We start from the raw sequence: 25,411 nt of genomic DNA, 5'->3' as shown, positions 1-25,411 counted from the left end.
GCACATTTACTGGTGCCTCTCCCTCCTATACCCACAGCAGGCGTCAGTAATCCATCATGGTTCTCTCTTTGACTGAGTCTTTTTATCATGGTGCTCCAGTGTTAATGACCAATCAGAGTTTGTGCTTGAGATGAAACCTATTTGTCATCCCTGGTCTTTCCCAAATTCTCCAGCACATCTATCACTTGGGTGGCATCTTCTGCTTTTGACTTCCTTCAGGCTAACCCCAGCTTGATTTTAAGTGATTGGACCCTGCCCTCCACCCTGTAATCAACACAGGCAATTCTAGGAGCTTTTATTTATTTATTTATTTATTTATTTATTTTTAAAAGAGCCATCAATCACTTTGCTTAAAAATTGTAAAATTCTGGCCGGGCGCGGTGGCTCACGCCTGTAATCCCAGCATTTTGGGAGGCCGAGGCGGGAGGATCACGAGGTCAGGAGATAGAGACCATCCCGGCTAACATGGTGAAACCCTGTCTCTATTAAAAAATACAAAAAATTAGCCAGGCATGGTGGAGGGCACCTGTAGTCCCAGCTACTTGGGAGGCTGAGGCAGGAGAATGGCATGAACCTGGGAGGCGGAGCTTGCAGTGAGCCTAGATCGCGCCACTGCACTCCAGCCTGGGCGACAGAGCAAGACTGTCTCAAAAAAAAAAAAAAAAAAAAAAATTGTAAAATTCAATTCCCTTGCCTTCCATCTGCCAATACCCTCTCTTGCTTTCTGTGTTTATGTTGTCATGCAAATTTGTGTTTCTGGCCAAATAAGTTGACACAAGTTCATTTCTTTGAGAGGATGTTAGTCATAAACAAAATGTAGATAAACTGTACAACATGCTAAGGAAGCCCAGCAAAAGGGTGCCAACCAGGTGAAAATACAATGCTGTCTCAAAAAGGACATTTAAATTATTTTTTTCTCCCTTGACCTTCCTACCACTTTTTGGGGAGCTGTCTGAGGTACTCCTGAATGCTGTGAGCTTCCTGTGCTCAAGCTCAGATAATATGGAGTCTACAGAGGCAGGGAGGCCTCCTTGAGCTGCAGTGGGCTCCTCCCAGTTCGAGCTTCCCAGCGGCTTTGTTTACCTACTCAAGCCTCAGCAATGGCGGGCGCCCCTCCCCCAGCCTCGCTGCCGCCTTGCAGTTTGATCTCAGACTGCTGTGCTAGCAATGAGCGAGGCTCCATGGGTGTAGGACCCTCCGAGCGAGGCGTGGGATATAATCTCCTGGGGTACCATTTACTAAGACCGTTGGAAAAGCGCAGTATTAGGGTGGGAGTGACCCAATTTTCCAGGTGCTGTCTGTCACCCCTTTCCTTGGTTTGGAAAGGGAATTCCCTGACCCCTTGCACTTCCCGGGTGAGGTCATGCCTTGCCCTGCTTCGGCTTACACTCGGTGTGCTGCACCCACTGTCCTGCACCCACTGTCTGACAATCCCCAGTGAGATTAACCTGGTACCTCAGTTGAAAATACAGAAATCATTCGTCTTCTGCGTCGCTGACGCTGGGAGCTGTAGACTGGAGCTGTTCCTATTCGGCCATCTTGGCTAGAGTCCCCAAGCTCAGATAGTATGATCCTGGTCCCTTTTTCTCACAAGGAGTTGGCTGGGCAGCCCAGGCCAGAGTTTCAGCTGTCACAGCCTCACTGTGTAGAATGTTTGGCAACTTGTTCCATATCTCTGTGCCTCAGTTCCCCTTGGCGGCTACAGAAGCCTTGCAGTGCTGAGGGGAAGACAGATGGGCTTAATCAACAAGGGCACTTTATACATTATTAAATTAAGTGCAGATATAAGGGTGATTGGTATGATGTATGATTATCTGCTATGCTCCCACAGGAAGCTCTATCACCCCAACAATGCCCAACTGGGCATGGCCGTGATGCGGGCAGGGCTGACCAACTGGCACGCTGGTAACATTGAGGTGGGGCATGGGATGATCTGCAAAGCCTATGCCATTCTCCTGGTGACACATGGACCCTCCCACCCCATCACTAAGGACTTAGAGGCAAGTAGCGTCTTGAGGCTGATGTTCCCTTCCTGGCCTGAGCTTTCTGAGGATGACAGTGTGAGTTCAGGTGGACTCTGCTTTAGAAAAGTCCACATACTCCCGGCTAGACAGAAGGGAACTCAGAAACGCTTTAGCCCACTACCCTTGTGTGTTAGACTGTTCGTGTTACCATAAATGAATACCTGAGACTGGGTAATTTATAAAGAAAAGAGGCTTATGTTGGTTCATGGTTCTGCAGACTGTATAGGAAGTGTGGTGCTGGCATCTGCTTCTGGTGAGGGCCTCAGGAAGCTTCTAATCATGCCAGGAGGGAAAGGGAGCCAGTGTGTCACCTGATGAAAGAGGGAGCAAGAGAGAGAGGCAGAGGTGCCAGGCTTTTTTCAACAAGCAGATCTGGTGTGAACTCACTCCTACCAAGTGGGTGGCACTAAGCAATTCACGAGGGATCTGCTCCCACGACTCAAGCACGTCTGCCAGGCCCCACCTCCAACACTGGGGATCACATTTCAATGTGAGATTTGGAAGGGACAGATATCCAAACCATATCACCTTGCTTCACACATGAGGAAACTGAGGTCCAGGGAAGGAGGACGATCTGTCCATAGTCACATAGCGAGCTAATGGCAAAGCTGAGACTTGAAGCCTGAGTCTGTTGAATCATAACACCCCAAGCCTGGGCTGAGGAAGCGTAAACAATGGGGTGTGTATATGTGTGTGTGTGTGTGTGTGTGTGCATGCACACAGCCATTTATATTAGAAAGTATTCTGTGTAACATGGAGTGGAGTTAGGGATCACAGGCTCTGGAATCAGACCTCCAGGTTGAGTTCCAGCTTCACCGCTTTCTGGTTGTGTGATTTTGCAAATATTGAATGTATGGCTGTCAGTCTCCTCATCAGTAAAATAGGGGGAAAGGATAGGGTCGTGATGCGTGTTCATGAGTTAATGTGTGAAATGCACTTAGTGCCTGGCAAATGGTGCTGCTGATGTCCTTGGTGCTTTGAAAGGCTTGTTTATTTGAGAGTGACAGGGCTGTCCTCAGACAGTACAGTCTAGGGAAGGTGGACAGACTTTGGTGTTATAAAATGTAGGATGACTATGACATTTAGGACTGGCGTGGTCTCAGACATGGATGTCCTCTTACTATTCAGATCCCAGGTTTCCTCATCTATAAAATGGAAATAATATATTAGCCCCTTAAAATTGGCAGGAGGACCAAGTGAGGGGCAGAAAAGCGGACTAACTAGCTTTATGTTTAGGGTACCGAGCCTGTCAAAGGCAGAGCCTTTGTCGATTTTACTCACGGCTGTATCCTCAGCCTCTGAATGCCTGGCCCTTAAGAAATATTTCTTGAATGGACATGTGGGAGGATGAGGGCTCTTCTGTATGTCACACACTGTCATCTTCCCAACCCACGGTAAGGTACGAAGCCACAAAATGGGTGAGAAAACTGACGGCTGAAGCGATTACATCTCTTGCCTGAGGTCCCACACTAGTATCTGCAGGGGCCAGGGTTCAAATCCAGGTCCCCACTGGGCAGTTCCTGAGAACAAGCATTCTTTTCTGAGAACGGTTCCTTCAGCTCCTCTCTCAGGGTTCTGACTCCCTCTCCCTGACAAAGTGGGCCCACTGCCAGGACATTAGGCCCTTGATGAATGAGTGTGTGTGTGTGTGTGTGTGTGTGTGTGTGTGTGTGTGTGTATTCTGAGGGGGTAGAGTTGAATCTCCGTGGCTGGAAATAATTTACCCCAAGGTATATCAGAGACCAGCATGTCCTAGGGGCTTGCTATCACTGTTTACGGTGTATCTGTGTCCCACAGGCCATGCGGGTGCAGACAGAGATGGAGCTACGCATGTTCCGCCAGAACGAATTCATGTACTACAAGATGCGCGAGGCTGCCCTGAACAACCAGCCCATGCAGGTCATGGCCGAGCCCAGCAATGAGCCATCCCCAGCTCTGTTCCACAAGAAGCAATGAGGACTGCCCAGTGGAGGAGGGGCGATGTGGCTGGGGAGCTAGGGAGAGACTCTGGAGGTGGTGGGTCTCTGGGGAGACCCCTAATGAGGAAGTTGAGGTAATGCTTAACATTGTTGCTGTGAGAATTTACTGCCCTGTGTTTCCCAGAGCCATTTTGGCTCAATTCAAGTCTATTCAATTCAAGTTAACTCTAGCCCAGCCCAGATCAACTCCTCCTACAAATATTATTGGATGATAGGCCCTAGAACCCAATAAAGGAGCTCCAAATGTCATTGGGTGGGGAAGCAAAATGTAGAGAAACATTTAAAGCACACTGTAATAATAAATGCAATTATAAACTATATGGAGGAGGGTGCAGAGGAGGGAATGTGTCTGGTGTGTGATGTGTGTGTGTGCAGTGGGGGTATCACAGAGAGTATGACATCTGAGTTGAGGGTAGCAGGTGCCTGGAGTCTCAGGTGGCTGCTCACCCATCTGTGCAGGTGTCTCTGGGGCTGCTGGTCTCACCTGTGGTCTGCAATAGACACAATTGGCTGAGCAGGATATGTGATACTGTGTGGTTGGTGTGGAGTTTTGAAGAAGGGGCTGTGTTTGGGCCACTTAGGCTCTACTCAGAGACCTGAAACCACTTCAGAATGGTGCATATGTCGAAAGAGCTGGCTGGGGGCCTTGCCCAAACCACCTGAGGTCTTAAAGTCCGGGGAAAAAAAAATCTGGGTTCCAACTAGAATTCTAGAAATATTTCTAGAACACACAGAGAGGGAATAAGTCCCTCTATCACCCTTATCACCAAACTTTGTGGTTCCCTGTGATTTTAGATAATGTCTGATATTTTTCTGGCTATTTGCCTAGTAGGATTTAAAAAATATTTTCAAAGTGAAGCTGAGAGAGAATCTTGGAAACACACATACCTGTTGATCATGGGCCCTGCAGAATTGGCCCTTGGGGGCTTTATTTGGTTACATGTGCCTGGGTGGTCTTTACCAGCTTAGACTCTATCATGGGCCCCCATGAAGCTCCATTCTCAATATTGAATAATTATTACTTCCCTTGTTGAGTTTCTTTTTCTGTCATGCCCTGGGGGCTTCTGCTCTTCTCACCAGAAAGAACATTTGAATCTGGATTCTTGTACACCTGGGTTAGACCCTCTTCAGAGGTGTGGCCAATTTATCCCGATCTCCTGGAAGGCTGTTGTGATTTCCATCTAAGAAATGAGGGTCTTGAGAATCAACTAATCCCAAGATTAGCCTGTTATCCTGTTATCTACTGAGACCCCAAATTTCTCACCAATGTTTTGGGAGATCCTGGAAAAGATCCCTTCAGTTTGGGGTGTCACCAAGACTTCTACACAACCCAGGACTACCATTGACCTCAGAGCTGTACCCCACATCTTGAAGTAAATTGATCCCACCAGGTCCCACATTTGTTATCTCTGCCTAAATGTTAGCTTCTCCATCCTCACCACATGATGACCTACTGTGTCCCTCTGAGCACTACCCAGTGGCGGAAAACTCTGCAAATGGGCCACACTTTTGCAAAATACTTGTATCTGACACTTAGGTCTTGTTTGAAGATTTTCCTTTCTGGAAGGTTTTACAAGAAGACTGATAGTCTTTCAAGCCCCCACATCACAGGCTTAGGGACGGCACTAACCTTCTCCCAGGGATCTAACTGGCAAGTTCAAATTATCACTCTTTTACCTTCATATAAAATGTCTCCCCCAAACCTTTTTCCCTTCTTTGTCATTGTTATCTGCTAAGCCACTGGTCATTTCCCCATATTCGTAGTCTTTTTTTCCATCCTATCTTTCTAATATTTGTTGTCTTTAACAAACTGTGTTCTGTGTCTGTGCTCCTCCTTCCCTCTCAGACCATTGGAATGCAAGTCCTTCTTCCCTTTGGAATGTACTCTGGATCCCTTCCCCTGCTTTGACCCCCAGACTTTGCTCCATCTATTATTGCTTCTCCATCCTGGATCCTTGACATTTCTCACCCCACTGGCCTTCTCAAGTGCAATCAGTAAAAATGCTGAGAACTCTTGGATCTTAATCTTCATGACTGAGTTTTTTTTAGTTGTATAGTTATCATCTGCCTTTCTTCACTTTGCATTTCTTCTTGAATCCATTGCAGATTGACTTCCACTCCCACTCCTTCACTAAAAGGGCTCTTACCAAGATCAAATCTAATGGGTACATTTTAGTTCCTATGTGATTTGGCCTTTCGATGTCAATCATCACTCCCAGCCATTGATTTTGGTGACCCACTTCCCTGTGATGATCTTCTGATCTAGTTTCTCAGGTTCCGTCGCTGGTCCTTTTTCTTTCCCTGCCCCTGACATATTGACATTTCCTGGAGTTGGTTTTGTCCTTGATTCATTCTCATGTCATTCTGCACACAGTCTCTGCATGAACTCAGGCAGACCCTTCATTTAATGACCACCTTAGGGCTGATGATTCTCAAATCTGTATTCCCCGATCTTGCATTTGAGCTCCAGCCCCACTCATCCTCTCGAATGTTCTGCAGGCCCAGCAAACTCATCATGTCCAAAGTGAAACTTTTTCTCTTTCCTGTCTCCTCTCCTCTGATCTGTTCTTTCTTGGAACACCACCCAAGAACGTCACCTCCTCCATCAGATTGTGAGCTCCTGGAGGGCAGGAGCTGTGTCCTTCTATTCATCTTCCTATCCCCAGAACCTTGCACAGGTCCTGGAATGTGGTAGGTGCTCAGTAAATGTGTGTTGAATAAATGAATGAATGAATGAACAAATGAATGAATTTGCTTACTTCAAGGCAAAAGAACCATGAAACTGTATTTTGAGTTTCTATGTTATAGCAGTCAGCAAATCCTATTAAATACTTTGTGTTTCCAAGCAAATAAGTGTGGCTTCTTTCTTTCTGACAATCTTTTTAGAGCAGCGCTGTCTAATGGAATTTTCTGTGATGATGGAAATGTATTATATCTGTGTTGTCCAGTACAGTACAGTAGCCACTAGCAGCTTGTGACTATTGAGCACTGGAGTATGATTGAAGAACAGAATTTTAAATGTTATTTAATTTCAACTAATTTATACATAGTTAGCCAATGTGGCTAGTGGCTACCATATTAGAGTGTGCAATTTTAGAGAAATACTTCAGTGTCATTTCTAAGAACATGGACACTAAGAAAAACTGTCTAAGTTTGTCTTTATCCCAGCTTTCCTAATCTTATCCTTGTGACCTTGGACTAGTTATTTCACCCATGCCTCAGTTTCCTGACTTCTACCTAGCGTAAGTTTACTGTGAGGACTAACTTTTTAAAGAGTAAAGCCCTGAGAACCCAACCCATCATATGTGCTTAGTGACTATTATTAGCTATTATTACACTTTGAGCATTCCAACCTTGCTTCTCCTGGGGAGTTCCTTCTCCCAGTTAGAAGATGAAGGTGAAGGGTTGAGGCAAGCAGGGATGTGATGGAACTAGCTCTTATCAGCTTGGGAGAGCTGGCAGGGCACATCTCTTCCCAACTCTACATTCATCAACATCACACTGATAACTTAAAATTGGCCATGGTGGGAATATTTAAACCATGGTAATGGCCTAACTTCAGAACACGTTAATTTGCGGTGTTGTCAATCTATAAAGGAGCTTCACTACATGGGAGTAGCAAAATAGATAGTAGAAAGATCATTAAAGAAGTCTTCACTTAAACTGGGGTGAAATATGCATCCTGAAACCTCTATTCCTTAGGGCCATGCCAAGCAAGTCTAAGACCTCTGATTACCCTTTAGATGAAGCCATCTGCCCACTGCACCATCAATGTATTGACAAATACATGTATTAAAGGGCAGACATAGCCATTGCTTGGGTGAGTCACAGAGTGTACTTCTCTAAAGGATACCAAAGGGAAAAATATAGTTGGGGGCACATACCAGAGAGAATAGCAACATTTCTTCTTATTATTTTTTTAAAGACAGGGTCTCCCTTTGTCACCTAGGCTGGAGTGCAGCGGAGCGATCATGGCTCATTGCAGTCTCGACCTCCTAGGTTCAAATGATTCTCCCACCTCAGCCTCCCAAGCAGCTGGGACCACAAGGCGTGCACTACCACCCCTGGCTAATTTATTTATTTTGTAAAGTTGAGGTTTCACCATGCTGTGCAGGCTGGTCTCAATCTCCTGAGCTCAACCGATTCACCTGCCTGGGCCTCCCAAAGTGCTAGGATTACAGGTGTGAGCCACTGCACCTGGCCAAGAATAACATTTCTGAGGGCAGTTGGAGGTCCAAGCTTCTGGACCAAGGCGTGCACAATTGTGGATAACATCCAGTGCATGAAAGTAAACAGCCCTTCTAGAAGCTCCCTGCCCCTCCTGGCCCAGCATTAATTACATTCACATCCCAGTCTCAACTGGGCCAGGAGGACTCCTCTGTCGTAGAGAAGTACAATAGGCAGCACGGCTGTAAGCCATGGTACTGTTTTGCTCACTCTGGCAGACACTCAGTCCTCATTTCCCAGTCCTGGCCTCCCTAGCTCACGAAGCTTGGTCTGAAAACAATCTGGCCCAAGCACAATGCTACAGTTCCCCAGATGTCTTTAGGAGTTGTGTTTATTTCCCATGGCTGCTGGAACAAATCAACACACACATTTTGCAGCTTAAAACAACACAGATTTATCATCTTTCAGTTCTAGAGGTCAGAAGTCCAAAATGGGTGTCACGGGGCTAACATCAAGGCACCAGCAGGGCTGTGTTCCTTCTGAAGGCTCCAGGAGAGCAAGCGTCTTCCTCTAAAATGCCCACATTCCTTGGCAGTGGCCCCCAGCCAGCAATCACATCACTCTGACTCCCCTTCTGTCATCATGTCTCCTCTGCCCCTCCTACCTTCCTCTTTTACTGATAAGGACCCTTGTGATTCCATTGGATCCACTAGGATCATCCAGAATAATCTCCCTATCTCAAGGTCCTTACCTTAATCACATCTGCAAAATTCCCTTTGTCATGTAAGGTAACACATAAACAGGACTGGGAATTAGGACATGGACTGTTTGGGGGACTTCACTCTGCTTACCACAGCAGTCTTGCTATCGAGTCCTCGGACCCGCCATGCATCCACAGTTGCAAGCCTCTGAGCAGAAGACCTGGGACTTGAATCCTGCAGTCCAGACCCCTGGAGAATGAATATTCCTTTCCATACAGCTCTTTGATGGCCATGTCCAGTTTGCCTTCTTTCTCTTCCCTGTTCACCAAGGCAGGGTTTTAAAATTCTCCCTTTGTAGGTCACAGCCCTTTCTCACTGCTTCCCTTCTGCTCATCTGTGCTGGGCAGGTGTGGAATCGCTTTACAGACCCAGCACCTTTCTGGGGAATGGCCAAGAGCTGGGACAGTGCAAGGGACTACAATTTGAGGCAGCAGATAGAATTCTAGATATGTGGTTTGTGTCCGTCAGTGGCACTTATATTTGGCCTTGGTGGACACTTTCCAGCCCTTTCTCTAGGGACACTGCTCTGCACCAGGAGGCTCTGAGGAGGCGGTTCAGGAGAGGCTGGTGCAGGATGGAGCCTGAACCTGTCACAGCACAGCATTTCCTGACACACAGTCATGGCCCATGAGTCAATGGAGTGCCGGTAGAGATTTAAAAACAATGTGAACAAGAGCCCTGATCTGTAGCATTTGCCGATTTCCTTGGTGTAAACACTCCCGCGAAGGCCGATGTCAAATGCTAAGCTGTATGCTGAATCGGCACCTGGGACTAGGTGGCTCCAACCATACTGCTTGTGACTGAAGCCAGGCAATTGGACCCTTGTTAGGCAACCCTTTCCCTTCTGAACTGGAGGAGGAGGAGTCCTTGCTGTTCTCTAGGAATGCAAGCTTTGTTTGTGACCATGGAGGTGCTGACAATCATACTCTCTGCCGTGTGGAGAGGCCCAGGAGACCACAGCTTATATTGATGGAGAAATATTGAGATGTTATGCAGCTTTGGATCCATCTGTCCCTTCTAGCTCTATGAGCTAGTGAACCATGTTCCGCCTGCCCCATTTTTATTTTTGACCTAACCCATTTGGGTGGGTTTCTTTCACTTGCAACTGAAGGAGTTCCCATTGTGCTGGTTTTTCTCCATTTCTCCCACAGGCCTTCTCCACTCTTCTCTGCCCTGCTTTGTGTCAGAAAGGCTGACTTCTTCTTTCTCATTTAACCAATAAGAAGCACCAGCAGGAGACTGGAATGCAGAAAGACACCCCCGACAACTGCCCAGCCAGCGGTCCAGCTCCCATTGGGTGGTCGTCCTACGGCTCTAGGTCTCCCTGGGCTCCGGTAACGCTGTCCCCTGCATTGTCTCTTCAGGTCTACAGGTGGTGGTGGCTTCCTGCAGTTGCTGGCTAGGTGCCTCAGCTACCTAATGGGTTCCCTTTACTCTAACCACATCTTTGTAAATAGTCCTTTTGTTACCAGTGGCAAATCCGAATGGGTCCACAGCAGTGTGATTCTCGCCTCCCGAGAGGAAAGCATTTGTCTGAGGGGCATAAGCCAGAGTGAAAGACTGAGGCAAGTTTTAGAGCAGGAACGAAAGGTAAAGTACATTTGGAAGAGGACCAAGCGGGGGACTTGAGAGATCCAAGTGCCCTGTTTGACCTTTGATCTGGGGTTTTATATGTTGGCATGCTCCTGAGTTTTTGTGTCTCTTCTCCCCTGATTTTTCTTTGGGGCAGGCTGTCCGCATGTGCAGTGGCCTGCCAGCACTTGGGCGGGGCTGCACGCGCAGTGTGTTTACTGGAGTTGCGCACATGCTCATCTGAGGTGTTTTTTTCCTCACTAGTTGAAGGTTCCTAGAGGAAGGTCATGTATTAGTTAAGCTCTGCCATTTTGTCTCTTAATGAACATGCTTGAACCCACTTGCCCAAATCCTGAGCTCTTATTGGGAAGCTGCTGACCACCATCTTAAGGGATTTTCTATCTATTGGGAGACAGCTTTTCCCTGGCGCTGGCTGTGACCAATTATTATTTTAGAGAGACAGTTTAACAACTACCTGACCATCACCTGATGATTGCCTGACATTCCTTGGTGGGGGGCCCTCTCCTGCCCTGCTCATGTCTACCTAGCTACCTACTCTAACACTTTCATTAAATTCTCACAGTGTGCATTAGATCCTGCTGATACATCTTAACTGATACATCTTGCTAACGCACATCCCAGGTCTAGTAACTAGAGCCCGTGGATTCTAATTCCTAAATATGCTTAAACCTTTTGCTATGTTCTGTCCTCATGGGCACTGCTTTGGTTGAGGCCCCCAGCATCTCTTGCCTGGACCATTGCCACAGCCTCTGAATTGTCTCTCTCTATTCAGCTTTGGTTCTTTTCACTGGTCCTTGACACTGTGGCCAGAAAAATTTTTTTTACAAACCATTTAGTATCATGTTACTCTTAGAGCTTAAAACCCCTCAATGATTCTCTACTGTCTTCAGGATCAAATTCAGACTCATTGCTAGAGTCAAAGGATACTCATGGTAGAGATTCTGTTCCTTCTCTGCCTCCTCTTCTGCCAAGCCCCATTTATACACATCTCCCTGTGAGGCAAATACCCTTAGATGCTTTCATACTGCCTCTGAGATGTTTTTTCTAGGCACCACCCCTATCCGGTCTGCAGCAGGGGCTGGAGCTAGTACCCACCTGCATCACAGTGGATGACACTGTCACGCTTATGGTCCCACTGACAGTGAGTCACCCGGGGATCACTGTATCCTCAGGGCTTAGCACTGCCCAGCCCTGCTTTGGCTGAAAGAAGCTAGGCTATGTGGAGAAGATGCATTTAATTCCACATCTCCATGTTTTTCTAGTAAAACATGCTACAAAATCATGGGATGGTCAACATGCCTCTGGTGTATACAGAAAAAGTGCTCTGAAGATAAAGCATGGACTAAGTTAGGCAGCACCCCCGCCCCTTCCCCTGCCCACCAATCACTGTACTTACTCTAATGGCAGTGAGTTTTAAAAAAAAAAGGAAATAAAAGGCTACTTTTGTGTGGATATAGATATCCAAACTGGCTCTTTGCAAATCAATGGTCTGTCACCGGGAAACAGCACTTTCTGTTGGTGGGATGCCCACAGGACAGGCAGAGAGGAGGCGTGGAGGGTCCCGAAGTGCGGGAGGGGTCAAGGTAAAAATAGCCCACACCATCAACAGCTGTTTATTCCATTTATTTAAGCAGGCTTCCGGCCCAAAGTTCTCTGGGCACCTGTACAAAATCTAAATTCAACATATAAAATTAATTCTCCTTTTCAGGAAAAAGCACAAACAATCCCCTCAAAAACCCATAGATGTTCTCAGGGGAAGAACCCCTTTAGCGGGGAGCCTGGGAATTTTGTCAGATCCCTGGAAGCTTTGCTGAGAAGACCTGGTCTGCACTACTTTCTTCTCCCATGACTCCAGAGTCAAAGCACCTCAGTGCCACTGTCTGTCGGCTTGGTGGGCCAGAGCAAACCTCTTTTCCTCCCTGAGCCTCTGCATCTGCTCTCAGAGGTTCACTTCTCTGGGCACCACAGCTTCTGCTAACAATCTCAGTATCAAACCCAACTGACATCCCCTGAGGAATCTGAGAATGGAAATAATGACATGTTTTATTTGGATGGCATTTGGCTTGCATCATTTCATGGGCTCCTTACGAAAGCCACGAGGGAAGGGATTGTCTTACCCATTTTACAGGAGAGAAAGCTGAGGTCCACAGTTATAGATTAGTTAACTAGAACCATGTCTTCATGCCCAATATTTTTACTTTGTCATCTGCCTTTAAAAAAATTTATTGCTCATTAAAAATAATAGTTTCACAAAATGAGTTCTTTGCAGAAGATTCAAACGATATAAATAATGCAAAAAGCTCTCGACCTCCCACCAGTTCTGTTCCCAGAGGTAATGGCTATTATTTGGTGTTCTGGATAATGATGTCCAACTATTAGATTTTTTTTCTATGAGTTCACATACATAGATGTATAAACATAATTTTGTTTCATGTTTTAACAACATTTATTTGAATATAGTATACTGTCAATATTATTTCTAAAACTTAGTTTTTAAAAGAAATGCTTTGTCTTAGAGATACTTCTATGTCAGTACATACAGATCTACTTCATTGGTTTACTCTATTGTAGGTTATGACAGAGTATGGCTGTACCACAGTTAATCGAACCCTGTTTTTACTGAGGAGCATTTGTTTCCAGTTTTTGGCGACTACATCCTTTATTCACTTCTTGTGCATGTGTGTAAACTCTCCTTAAGGGAGACACAACAGTGGCTTTGCTAGGTTTTAGGGACTTCACATTGAAAATATTAATGGATGCTGTCAAAGTTGCTCCATATGGGGTTCACCCCCTTATATATATATATATATTTTTTTAATTTTATTTATTTTTTTGAGACAGAGTCTTGCTCTGTTGCTGAGCCTGAAGTGCAATGGCATAATCTCGGCTCACTGCAACCTTCGCCTCCCGGGTTCAAGCAATTCTCCTACCTCAGCCTCCTGAGCAGCTGGAATTACAGGTGCCCGCCACCATGCCCGGCTAATTTTTGTATTTTCAGTAGAGGTGAGGTTTCACCATATTGGCCAGGCTGGTCTCTTGGCCAGGCTGGTCTCAAACTCCTGGCCTCAGGTGATCTGCCTGCCTCGGCCTCCCAAAGTGCTGGGATTACAGGCATCAGCCACCAATCCCAGCCCACCACTTTATATCTTTACCACCAAAGGCAGAGCTCATCACATCCTTATAAACCCCAGGTGTTACAACCTTTTAATTTTTTACTAGTTTGATTTTTTAAATGGTACCTCATCTTGTATCCCTCCTCCCTGGTTACTACAAGACTAAACGTATTTTATATTGTGAGATGTCTGTTAATGTCCTTAACCCACCTTTCCATTGACTTGTTGATTTTCTTTTTGATTTGGGGAATATTTTTATATCTATTAACCTTTGTTATGTAAGCCACACCTTTTTTTTGAAACTATGTTTATGGTGCCTTTTTTATATAAAACTTTAAGTTTTTGAGGTAGTCAAATTTATTAATCTTTTCCTAGATGGTTTTTGCATAAAAAATCTGGTATAAAAAAGTCTTCTATAATTGGAAGCTATCTACAGTCATATCTATGTCTAACATTTCATATTTATTTAGCTTGTTATTTATTTATTTTTATTATTTTTTTTTGAGATGGAATCTCGCTCTGTCTCCTAGGCTGGAGTGCAGTGGTGCCATCTTGGCTCACTGCAATCTCCACCTGCTAGGTTCAAGCAATTCTTCTGCCTCAGCCTCCCGAGTATCTGGGATTACAGGCACCCACCATCATGCCTGGCTAATTTTTTGTATTTTTAGTAGAGACAGGGTTTCACCATGTTGGTCAGGCTGGTTTTAAACTCCTGACCTCAAGTGATCCACCTGCCTTGGCCTCCCAAAGTGCTGGGATTACAGGCTTGAGCCACTGCGCCTGGCCTATTTAGCTTTTTAGTTCATCTGGAGTTTACTTTTGTGAATGGCATATCATAGTGTGCTGTTGTTTTCTTGCTCCCTGTAACTCCCAACTCTGACTTCTTACTGAAGTAATATCATTCTCTAAAGGCAGACTGAAACTGTTTCCTTCAGTCTGCCTTAGTTCTCCAAATAATGGATCTGTTTCTTCCTCAAGGCTGAGAAGAAGTCTCAGGTGAGAGAAGGAGAACAAATATATGGAGAAAATAATAGTGCGAGGCAGGAGGAACGGCATTGCAAAGACTGGTCCAGATAAAATGGCAGAGAGAGGGAGAGAGCACTTTCAGCGGAGCAGTTTGGGAAGACATCTCACAGCAGGTGGTGCTTGACTTGTGAGGGGAGTGGAAGGTTGTTTAGTTTGATTAGAATGTATATTACAGGCTAAAAGAGGTTGGACAGGCTATGACTGTAGGAGTCAGCATCCTTTCAGTTCACAGGCCAAATCTGGCTGCCACCTGTTTCTATACAAGGTACAAACTAATAATGGTTTCCACATGTTCAAATGGTGGAACAAATTAAAAGAAGAGTAATAGTTTATGATGTACAAGTTATATGAAATTCAAATTTCAGTGCTGGTAGAGTTTTGTTGGAACACAGCCACACCATTTGGCTGTGGCTGCTTTTGCACTGCAATGGCAGAAATAAGTATTTGTGACAGAGACCAAATGGCCCGCAGAGCTGAGAAAATGTATTCTCTGGATCTTTACAGAAAAAGTTTGCTGACCCATGATATAGGGGCTTGGATGCCAGATTTAGGAGTGTGACTGTTACGTGCTGGACAATGAGGTAGGATGCATTATGGTTGGTGGCCTGTTTAAGGAGGAGGACGCTGTTGTGGGCTGGAGAGTTGCAGGTGAGAGTGGGGCAGGGAGGTGCTACAGGTGGCCTGGGAAACAATCCAAGTAACAAGTAATAGTTTCAACTCTAGAAGTGGGAAGAGAAGAGGGGGAATGTGAATGATTCAGTCATTCATCAAGGCTTACAGTTCTGGGTGCCGAACGGTCTTGTGAAGGTAGAAATGGCAGCTCTGAGGGGTATGAGTACTGTTATTAATTTGCTAGGACTGCCATTGTACCACAAACTGGGAGGCTTAAACAACAGAAATGTATTATCTCACAATTCTGGAGGCCATTAACCTAAGGTCAAGGTGACAGCAGGGCCATGCCCCCTCTGGAGGAGTTAGGGAAGGATCTGGTCCAGGACTCTCTCTCAGCTTCGAACAGTTCCTTGATTTGTGGCAGCATAGCTCTAGTCTTCACATGGACACTCCCCATGTGCATGTCTCTGTGTCCAAGTTTCCCCCTTTTATAAGGACGCCAGACATAGTGGATTAGGGGCCCACCTATGGTCATTTGCAATGACCTTATTTCCAAATGAGGTCACATTACAAGATACTGGGGGCTAGAACTTCAACATATAAATTTTGGGGGAATGCAACTCAACCCCTAACAGTTTGGCATAAAGTAGTGTTGAAGGGACTCCTCCCCTTCCCCTACCTTCTGCCCCTGCCCATAGCATGGAGGGAACTTCCACTGAGCCTCCTCTGTCCACTTCTGGCGCCTCTCACTAAGCCTTTTGCTCAGCCTCCCACAGGAGGAAAAGTTTATTGGGCGGGTCAGTGTCGACCTTTCTGCACCTGTCTGCTGGTGGGCTGGTACTGTGGCTGTGCTTGTGGGTATAGCTCTCCTTTTCTGCCCAGTCTTCCTGCTCCCTGTCCCCACAGAGAGCACCCTCAAGGCCAGCCCACTGCACATCCTCTGGCTCCAGCTCCTTGCCCGTGTGCCTGACTGGGAAAGGGCATTCCAGGGCCTTCCTGCAGATCTAGCCACACCTGGCTTTCCTGGCAGAACACCTGGGTGTGCAGCATGGGTTTTGTGTTCAGGGAATTACTCTTCGGATTTGACCTGGTAGTGTGGATCATGTGGATTATCAACATTTACGAAAGTATATTTATGAGAATATGGTGAGCAATAGCACCATCAATGAAAAGGCATTGAGAAGAGAAGACTTTTTTTAAAACAAAGTTCACTTTATTACATTAATTTTACACACTAAAATAATATGAAATGCAGACTTGTTTAAATTCTCTTGCTGATTCTCTTGAAGACAATGTCACCCAATGTCATGGTCTGAAAGCCAGAAAAGAAATTATGAAGTGTTCATCTGATGTTGTATTGTAAAAAACAAAATTAAGCATAAAAAACAAAATTAAGCTTAAAAAACAGCACCAAATATGTTGGCATATGAAACAATTCAAAAATTCGTCTGGTTTCCTGTAGGACCGGAGGAAAGGTTGGCAATGTTTTCCAAAATCCTATGCCAAGTCTTTGTCACTTCTCCTCCTCACCTGGAAAGTCCTCCTGCCTTTGACTGAATTCTTTTCTACATCAATGACTGTTATAGCAAGACCATCCAAACCAGCCCAATCTAATTTCTCAAAATTTCATTGAGTACCTACTATGCACCAAATACATGTTGAGCACCAAGGATACATGTACATGGACACAACTAGGCACACAGCCTGGAAGGCAGTGGGTAGTGCATAATTGTCCTCCTATAGCTGTGAAGCATATAAAAACAGTGGATGCATCAGCTTTTGAGTTTTTAAGGATGTTTCCTCCACCCCTGCCAGTTCTCTTGAATAAGACTGCTGGAATGACATACCATGTCATCAGGGTGAAAAGGAGCCCCTCAGTTTCAGCAGCAATGCAATAGTTGCTGCTTGATGGGTTCGAGCCCTGGATTTAACATTTATTAGCCGATGACTTGGACAGGTCAACCTGTCTATTGAATCCCTCATCCAGCCTCCCTCGAAGGAGACAGGAGGATTAGGTGAGATGGAACCTATCAAAGGGCGTTGGCCAGGACTTACTGCAGGACAGCTCATCTCCTGCTCCCCTGCTGTCCTGGGAATGTGCTGGGGCGGAGGTGGAAACTGCACATTGGGTGGTTGATGCTCACACTCTCTCTAGTTTAAGATTTTTTCCATTTGAATAGAGTGATGACAGCGCCCTGAGGCAGTGTTCTGTTGTCTGTGACTCCCTAAAGCATATTCTGGGGGCAAAGAAGAGTCAGGGGGACATACCTGCAGGAGAAACACTGCACCATTCACCCCCAAATAGGGTATAGGATGTGGCTGGCAGCCAGGCACCAAGGCTGACTGCATAACTGGACTGTGCCAGGCTTGTAAGCTGCCATAATATGACGATGAATGGGATTCTCTTTATAAATGCTAAATGGGCAAAGGCATTTATGAAGCACCCTGGGCATGCAGGGCAGGTGGAGGCCTCTGTGGCTGGTTGGTTGTGCTGAGCAGAAAGGATTAGTGATAATGTGTGTAAACTGCCTGGGACATGATGGATCCTCAGTAAGTGCTGGCAGATACTGACCACAGGAAAGAAGTTTGGGGGTTGGAGGGTGGAGGGGTGGCATTAGGGTATGTGAGCTGCTCCCCATGCTTCACCTCCCCTCTCCCCTTAAGCACTGGGAGCCACATGCTCAGAGCACCACCAACTTACATTGGTGATTATGTCGCCGTTGAGTTCGGTCACAGACTTGATGTTTTTGAAAGTTGTCACCAGTTTATTGTCACCTTCCAACTGAACCACTGTCTGCAGGGAACAGAGAGGTGACCTGTGAGGAAGGGGTGGTGGGGGGCAAGAGCCTTGCTAATGAAGTTGCTTCCTTTGCACAGGTCTCAGCTCATAACAACCAAAATGCTCTGGTTCCTATGATCCCAAGCCTCTAGTTCTCTGGCTCCAAATAGAAGTGAGGTGCATTTAAGAACTAAATAAAATGTCACGACTTCTTTTGTCAGAACTTTAATTCATGGCATGTGATCTAGAAATGAGCATGGAACACCTAAGTGGCCCCAAATACAAATGCTAAAATCAAATCAAGTAAAATCTCAATTCTCCCAAGCTAATGGAGGGAGGTAGTGGCAAAATTCAAATATTGACCAGTAGAGAATACATATTTTGCTTTGGTATGTATTCTTCTTTTTTTTTTTTTTTAAATTGAGATGAGGTCTTGCTATGTTGCCCAGGCTGGTCTTGAACTCCTAGGCTCAAGCAGTCCTTTCACTTCAGCCTCCCAAAGTGCTGGGATTGTAGGCATGAGCCACCCGCCCAACCAGGTATGTATTATTCTTCCCAGAGCGTTAACTTTTCCTATTGTGGCCTCCTTCCAAGCCCTTATACATCCTGGAAGAGATGACAGGAACCCAGCAGGGAGCCAAAGACCCTGGGCAACATTAAACATTTTGCCTCCAAAAAGAAAATTTGGAAAAGGCCCATAGTTAAATCCCTTGACCATGAGCACATCAAGAATATTTTCCTCCTAAAATCATCCTGACCTGTAATGTTCTAATTGGAAGGCAGAAATAAAGAGTGACCAGAAGAGATAGAAAGGCAAACACGCCCAGCCCAATGAACAGAGCTGTCCACGGAGAGGAGAGAAGAGGGCTGCTAGAGCATGGAGTGTTTCAGAGGGAGGAGGAGACGGGCACCCCCATTGCCAGGATCCCCCTGCCACCATCTGCCAACCACTCACACAGCCCACACCCCAGCTGTCATTGCACACCATGAGTTGTGCCCAGCAGAAGTGATGCTGCCCTGCACTGCCTTCAGTCTAGGGAGGTTGACTGTTCTTATTTTACAGATGGGGTGGCTGAAGCCAGAGACTTTGTGACCACCCCTGAAGGCAGGGTCTCAGCACCTGTCTGGGGCCCTGGTATTCTGGTATTGCTAGCACCTCCTTCAAGAAGTCTCTCCCTATCACCACCAGCTCTAGGTTCAGTGAAGGCCAGTTGACTTTGGGCTCAGTTAAGGGTTTTTCACAAACTCCCACTTGCCCCACTCCTGGGCCCTGCTTAGAGGACTCTTAGTGCTAGGAGCACTGGGCCTGGAAGAACCTGAGACTTAGAATCCTGCTGTATGCCTGGTTCTCCCATATCCTCCATATGGGAGAGCTCAGACTTTAGGGGCTGGAACACCCCCCAGACAGTCCCTGGGAAGAGGAGAGAAGCTTCTCTATAAGATTCTTCCCTAAGAGCTGCCTTTGTCTCTCTGCTTCTCCCACATGGGAGGTGGGTTCAGAGATGGTATCTGCAGGTGGAATTGTGAGGTTTGAGCCTTGAGGAATGAGGTCCCAGGGCCAGGTTCCAAGGAAAGTTCTGACAGCAGAAGGGATGCCCTCCTACCTTGACTTTCTCCCCTGTCATTGTCTCCAGCTCACATTCCTCCCCCACGGTGAATTCATTTTGGATCACTTTGGACCCAGCGGTGATGGTGAACTTGAAGTGCTTCCCATTCTGCACGATTTCCGACACCCCCTTGATATCCTTCCCCTTCTGGATGAGCTCTTCCGGCAGACCTGGTGGAAACCGTCTGAGGTTTAGATATGGGCAGAGGTGGGAGTTTCATGACCGTGGTAGGTAGGTGAGAGAAATGACATGACATGGAGGGACAGAGAAGGGCACTGTGTCTCCCAAGGGGCCACAGAAACTCACTGGGGGCTTGTCAGCAGCATCGGCTGTGGCCTCAGAAAGGAAGGGACAGTGACCTGGCCTGGCCTGCTGCTATCTTGCCAGTCAATTTATAAAAAGGACACTCTTCTGGCCTGAAGAACCGTTCCTCTTGTAAGCACCCTGGTTCTTGCTCACTCTCCTTCCTCATTCCCTCCTCCTTTGATGACTTTGCTCTTGGAGTGTGAGCATTTCATTCCCCATACCCCTGGTGACCAGAGAGTTGATCTTCCAAGCTAGGTCCCTCCTGCAAGTGAAAGGGGAGCTGCTGATAATCATGCCAGGCCAACATGCACAAAGCGGCACTGTGCCAGGAAAGCCTGTGTCCACCTCTGCAGTCAAGGCTCTGGAGGAAGACATACCAGCAATCCCTTGCCCTGGGATAGAGCTTTACCAGTTTCAGAACTTGTCTATGCTGTTATACAAATTGAGGTTCACAAAAATTTTGTGGGTGGACAGTGAGCACAGAGGGTCCTGTTGCATGAGGGAGAGATGAGAGACACAGAGGTGGTATGGCTTGCCTGCAGAAGATCCTTCTCTGGCAGCACTGAAGGTCCTTCTCTCCCTGCCCCTGCTGTCTTCAGCACCCTTCTCATTCTTGGCACCCTCCCTTGCCATGCCACACCCTTTGCTTATAGGGCTCCCTCTGCCTGGAGCATGCTCCCTGCCCCCAGTTCCCTAGACACCTGTCTTCCAAAGCTCAGCCTGAGCCTTCTCTTTACCTCCACTGAGCCATCCCCCCATGCTCTCTGTGAGCCACATCCTCCTGTACATGACCCTAGGAGGCACAGGGGTTAAAGCGGGGTCTCTGAGAACCAGTGCCTGCTTCCAATCCTAACTTAAACACTTCCTACTTGCATGACCTTGCTTGTGATTACTAAACCTTTCTGGGCTTCAGTTGCATTAACTGTAAAGTGGGAAAATAATGGTACCCAGCTTAGTTTTTTGGCAAGGAATAGATGGGGTATTGCATATCCCATGGTCAGCACAGTTGCCTGGCACAGTCAGCGCTCCATACACCTGAGGGAATGCCTTATTACCTTTATTTCTTCTCTTCTCTTCCCTGATAAGAAAATGCCTTATTGCCTTTATCATCTGTCTCCCTGATATCTATCCAGCACAGTGCTCAGTGTGTGGTTGGCCTTGAATCACTGTTTGTTTGAAGAATGAATAAATGCAGGAATAGGATCACACAACGAAGTGCCAATGACATGGCCATCAATCCAGACCACACCCTAGTTCAGTGCTCTTTCCACTTGCCTATGGGGTGGCCTTGTGCAGTGAGGACTCGCTGCAAATAACTCCAGAAGTCAGTAAAATGCCCCCTAGTTTGTGTATATAGCCTGAATCTCTCCCCCCATCTCAACATTTGGACCCTAAATAGCCACTGCTGGTAGAGCTAGACCCTCATTGATGTGACCCACAGCTTTGCCTTTCAGTCCAGCACTCACCGATTGCCTTCATGAAGGCTTCAAAGTTTTCCTGGCTCTGCAGTTGGTACTTGCCGGAGAAACTCATGGTGGCAATAGAGCTCCCTCTTCACGACTGACCTGCGGCTCTGCCGACCAGACTGTCCACTGTAGGCTGTTTTATAGGGGGCTCCCTTCCCTTCGAATAGCGGCCAGAGGTCAGCAGCTGTTGATTCCTTTATGGCCAGGTTCAAACATTAACTCCTGAGAGCAATGGTCAATGATAAAGAACAGGATGGGCACAGCAAAGGTTTGCTGTAATTCAGCAAACATTAATGAATATCAGTCAAGCAGGAAGCCTTATGGCCCTGCAGCCTTTAAGTGACTCTCCGCACCCCACGAAATGTGTGTATATGCAGGTATGTGTATATATGCACACACATGTCTATGTATATAGATGTGTGCATATGTGTTTGTACATCGGTGTTTATATATACATATATGTATTTTGTACATAAAGATGTGTGAATGTGCATATATGTAATGCATATATACACATTATATGCATGTGTTTATATATGTCTGTACACATATACACACAAGTGTGTGGGTGCATGTGTACACACACAGAAAAATACCAGAGAATTCCTTTGAACTCAAAACCTCACCTTATGTACATAACCTTATGATCTCTTCTCACCCCCATTATTACACAAACTTAATTTTTAGAGTTGTTATCAGCTGCTAGTGTTATTTTGTATTCTGGGAATTCCTCCTTGATGATTATAGGCTCCTCCACAGGCCTTTTTGAGGTGTTAAAGCAGTCCATGCTAAATGGCAGGTGTAAAACATTGAGACGCATTTTATTAGGCAGAGACAAGGCAGGAGAAAGTGGCACCTGCTGACTTGCTCCAGTCCCACTGAGAAGACAGGACAAGGGATCTGGGGTTATGTGTAGGAAACTGGTCTTGTAGGGTTATGTGTACAGCACTGGCCTTGGGGAGATGGCCCAGCAGGGCTTCCGGTGGCCTTGGGATGTGCCAGTTTGTTGTGAAGCACAGAGAGGCGTGGTGCCCAATGGGTGCACGTCCCAGTTCCTGCCTCTGAGGCAGCTCTTTACAAGCACCCCCTCACCCCCAGATTCTCTCCCTTCTTTGTCTGGACTTTGGCATCAACCTTTTCACCTGCAGCCTCCAGCCTTCATCCTCTGGGCCTCCTCTACTCTGTGGTTAGACAGATCATCCTGAAGCATAGGCTGAGTCGGGCCACTGCTCCAGGCATGAGCCTCGGTGGTTCCCATCACTTTAGAGGCCACAGGTCCTGGATGGCCTAGTGTCACGTGACGGGTCATGATGGCCACCCCCAATAACACTCCATTTCCCTATCATGAGTTCTAATTTTTGGCTTGGAAAATGACTCCCATTGCCTAAACTTCTAGCAGGGCTACCAGCCCTCAAAAGGCAACTCCAGTCTACCTTTCCATCCTTTTTCCTTCCTTCTCCTCAAGCCACAGTTCCAGCCACAGGGCCAAGTGGACACATCAGGGGCGTCCATGCCACTCTCTCTGCCCTCCGTGGTCTCCAGCATTTGGACATGTTGATCCAGCAAAGCATTTCAGAAGTTCTCTCCTCCACCCACAGTCCCAGTGCCAGGGTCCTTCTACGGCATCCCTGACAGGTGGTGTTAAGGTGTACCCTGCCACAGGGAGGTCCTCACCTTTGGAGCAGTGTGGGCAGAGAACACTCACTAATGGAGTGTCCTGCCATGCAGATTCTGGCACCAGCAGACCTTTCCCTCCAGCACAGAGGGGTGCTCTGGCCCTCCCTGCTTGGCCCTCCTCTGACAGTGTCTAGGACACAAGGTGCCTCCCAGGCCATGAATTGGGGCTGTCCCTGCAGCAAGCGAAGTGGGCCTGCATGCTGAGAACTTATGGCTTTTTATAATCACCACGACTACCTGAGCAGCGGGCAGGAAGGGGCGAGGTGGCTCAAAGAAGTATGGGCACACCCACAGTCCTTCTCTCATCTTGCTCTGAGCTTTGATTACACATCTTTTAACATGTCTCATTGTACTAAAGGGGTCCATATTAGACCCTGGTCTCCAGATGGGATGCTGATTTTTCATTTTTGTATATGTAAGGAAGTAAAAAATCCATTGTCTTAAGAACTGGCATGAGAATTCCTAGTGTGTGTGTGTGTGTGTGTGTGTGTGTGTGTAAATGACTGGATTAGCTGCCTGGGAGACAGAGTGTGTGAGACCCCAGACCTCAGACCCGTGTGTCAGCGAGAGCCAAGCTGGTGAAGAGAAGGGCAGCTCCCTCACGCAGGAGACCAGGAGAGGCTGGGTGTGTCTTCCTGTCCCTCCCCCAGACTGCAGAAAGGAGAGAGAGGAATGTGGCAGGCAGGCAGGAGAGAGGCCACCAAGAGGGCATGGGGTGATGGGTCACTGAGATACCCCCAGTGACCGCAAGGCAAGAAGAGCTCCAGGATGGCATTGGCTTTGAAGCTGCTCATTTGCTGCAGTGAATCCCCATCCATCTTTCTTTAATTTCCACCCCAACTATTTCAAAAGCTTCAGTAAAATATAGTGCCTGAATCAATATGTGAGCAAGTGGAAAATGATGCAAGGCTGAGCTTTATTTCTGGATGGATGTGATGAGGCTGAGATGGCACATGCAGAAGCAGTACCAGGAAGTGGAGTGTCTGTGGGGATGCATTCCCTACAGGGTTCCCCAGGTCCCTAGACATCCTAGGAAGGGCTTTGGAGGAATTCAAGCTCATTTTATTTAGATCCCATCTGGGTTACATGTGACACCTAAAGCCTGCACCAATAGCTGGCATATGTCTGTCTAATGACCATGTGAAGGTTCAGCCCAGGGCTAAATTCGGCTCTATACCTGAGATCCTATTCACTACCTACCTAAAGAGCTCTTCTAGCATTTGTCAAGGAAGGAATACGTAAACACTTGCTTAGATGGGGAGCTTAGGAGCTTTGCAGCCTAAAATCAATGAAATAATCACCGAGGAAAATGACCGTGATAGAGTCATTACCATGCCCAACTCCCATCACACCCATCAGTTGCTTCGTTTGGGAGAATCTGCTCCAAGTGCCCATGTTATCTCATGCCCCCAGCTGCCTGCCTGACATCCCGCTCAGATAAAGGGATGTCTGGCTTATACATTCCACAACTAGGCCCTCTCCCCTTGATCGCAAAAGTCAAGTATCACGCCCCACACTGCTGCTTTCTGGGATCTATGGAGGGGAGTGGGAAGGAGCGTCATGAAAGCTTCTCCATAGAGCAAGTCAGCACCAACCCCAGAGGCCTCAGGTGAAGTAGGGACCAGGTGCACCTTTCCTGGTGTCTGAGGAACAGCAGGACCCGTGAGCTGTCTCCTTGTGGACCACTCTGCCTCACCCTGCACTTCCTGCCTACTCTGTCCAGGCAACACCTGCAGACTCAGAACATCATTGGGAATGCAGCTGACCCAGAGGTTGGTCAAGGGCCTGGCACAACCAGTGAAGCCTTGACAGTTTCCCTGGCAGATGGGCAGCCTGACAAGTAAATCGAGCTGATCAACGCCAGGCCAGGACTCCCCCTCTCCCCCGGGTCTGAGATATGGCCATTCTTAGGCAACCCCCGATGACTTCCCTTTGTCTTTTTTTTGTGTGTGTGTGAATCTTGAGGGCACAGAGATCAGTAGCCATTTCAAAAATTAATACTCATGAGTTTTCCATAAAGTTAGGAGAGGGTAATGACATCTTCCACCCACTAGCTGAGCAAACACAAGAAGAGATAAGCTTAATTGCAATGACAAAGTTCAAGTGGCTTTCAAGAAAGAAAAAAAGAGACTCCCACTCTGTGGGCACAGCTTTGGAGCGTCCAAAGATTCTGGCCCTGCTCACTCCACACTAGACATCCCCTCTTCTCACATCCCTACTCAGACGGGCAGCGTGCAGGTGTGGGAAAGGAGGGGAGTCACCTCTTGGTGGCCAGGATATGACAGGTGTTCATTTTAGAAC

General features: G+C 46.9%; 2 protein-coding genes across 4 annotated transcripts in view; one reads left to right on the top strand and one right to left on the bottom strand.

Moving 5' to 3' along the window:
- SMYD1 (SET and MYND domain containing 1) overlaps positions 1-6,853 on the top strand; it is a 45,199-nt gene extending 38,346 nt beyond the window's left edge. Inside the window, exons 9-10 of the mRNA XM_003805855.4 lie at positions 1,832-2,000; positions 3,822-6,853. Coding sequence (XP_003805903.1) covers positions 1,832-2,000; positions 3,822-3,980 — 328 coding nt within the window. The 3' untranslated portion in view covers positions 3,981-6,853. The remainder of the gene's footprint in view (positions 1-1,831; positions 2,001-3,821) is intronic.
- A 9,613-nt stretch (positions 6,854-16,466) lies between these two features.
- Positions 16,467-25,411, bottom strand: part of FABP1 (fatty acid binding protein 1) — a 47,508-nt gene continuing 38,563 nt past the window's right edge. The window contains exons 3-6 of one of the 3 annotated variants that reach the window (XM_063594583.1): positions 21,434-21,655; positions 19,659-19,831; positions 17,977-18,069; positions 16,467-16,587 (exon numbers count right to left, since the gene is read on the bottom strand). In XM_063594583.1, the coding sequence (XP_063450653.1) occupies positions 16,537-16,587; positions 17,977-18,069; positions 19,659-19,831; positions 21,434-21,500 (384 nt within the window). In that variant the 5' untranslated portion in view covers positions 21,501-21,655 and the 3' untranslated portion in view covers positions 16,467-16,536. The remainder of the gene's footprint in view (positions 16,588-17,976; positions 18,070-19,658; positions 19,832-21,433; positions 21,656-25,411) is intronic. The other 2 variants (XM_003805854.6, XM_034953515.2) reach the window with 2 other exon arrangements.

The sequence above is a fragment of the Pan paniscus genome, chromosome 12 (genome assembly GCF_029289425.2).
Source record: "Pan paniscus chromosome 12, NHGRI_mPanPan1-v2.0_pri, whole genome shotgun sequence".
NCBI classification, from domain to species: domain Eukaryota; kingdom Metazoa; phylum Chordata; class Mammalia; order Primates; family Hominidae; genus Pan; species Pan paniscus.
The sequence above is the reverse complement of the archived record's forward strand: the minus strand, read 5'-3'. Positions and strand labels throughout refer to the sequence as shown.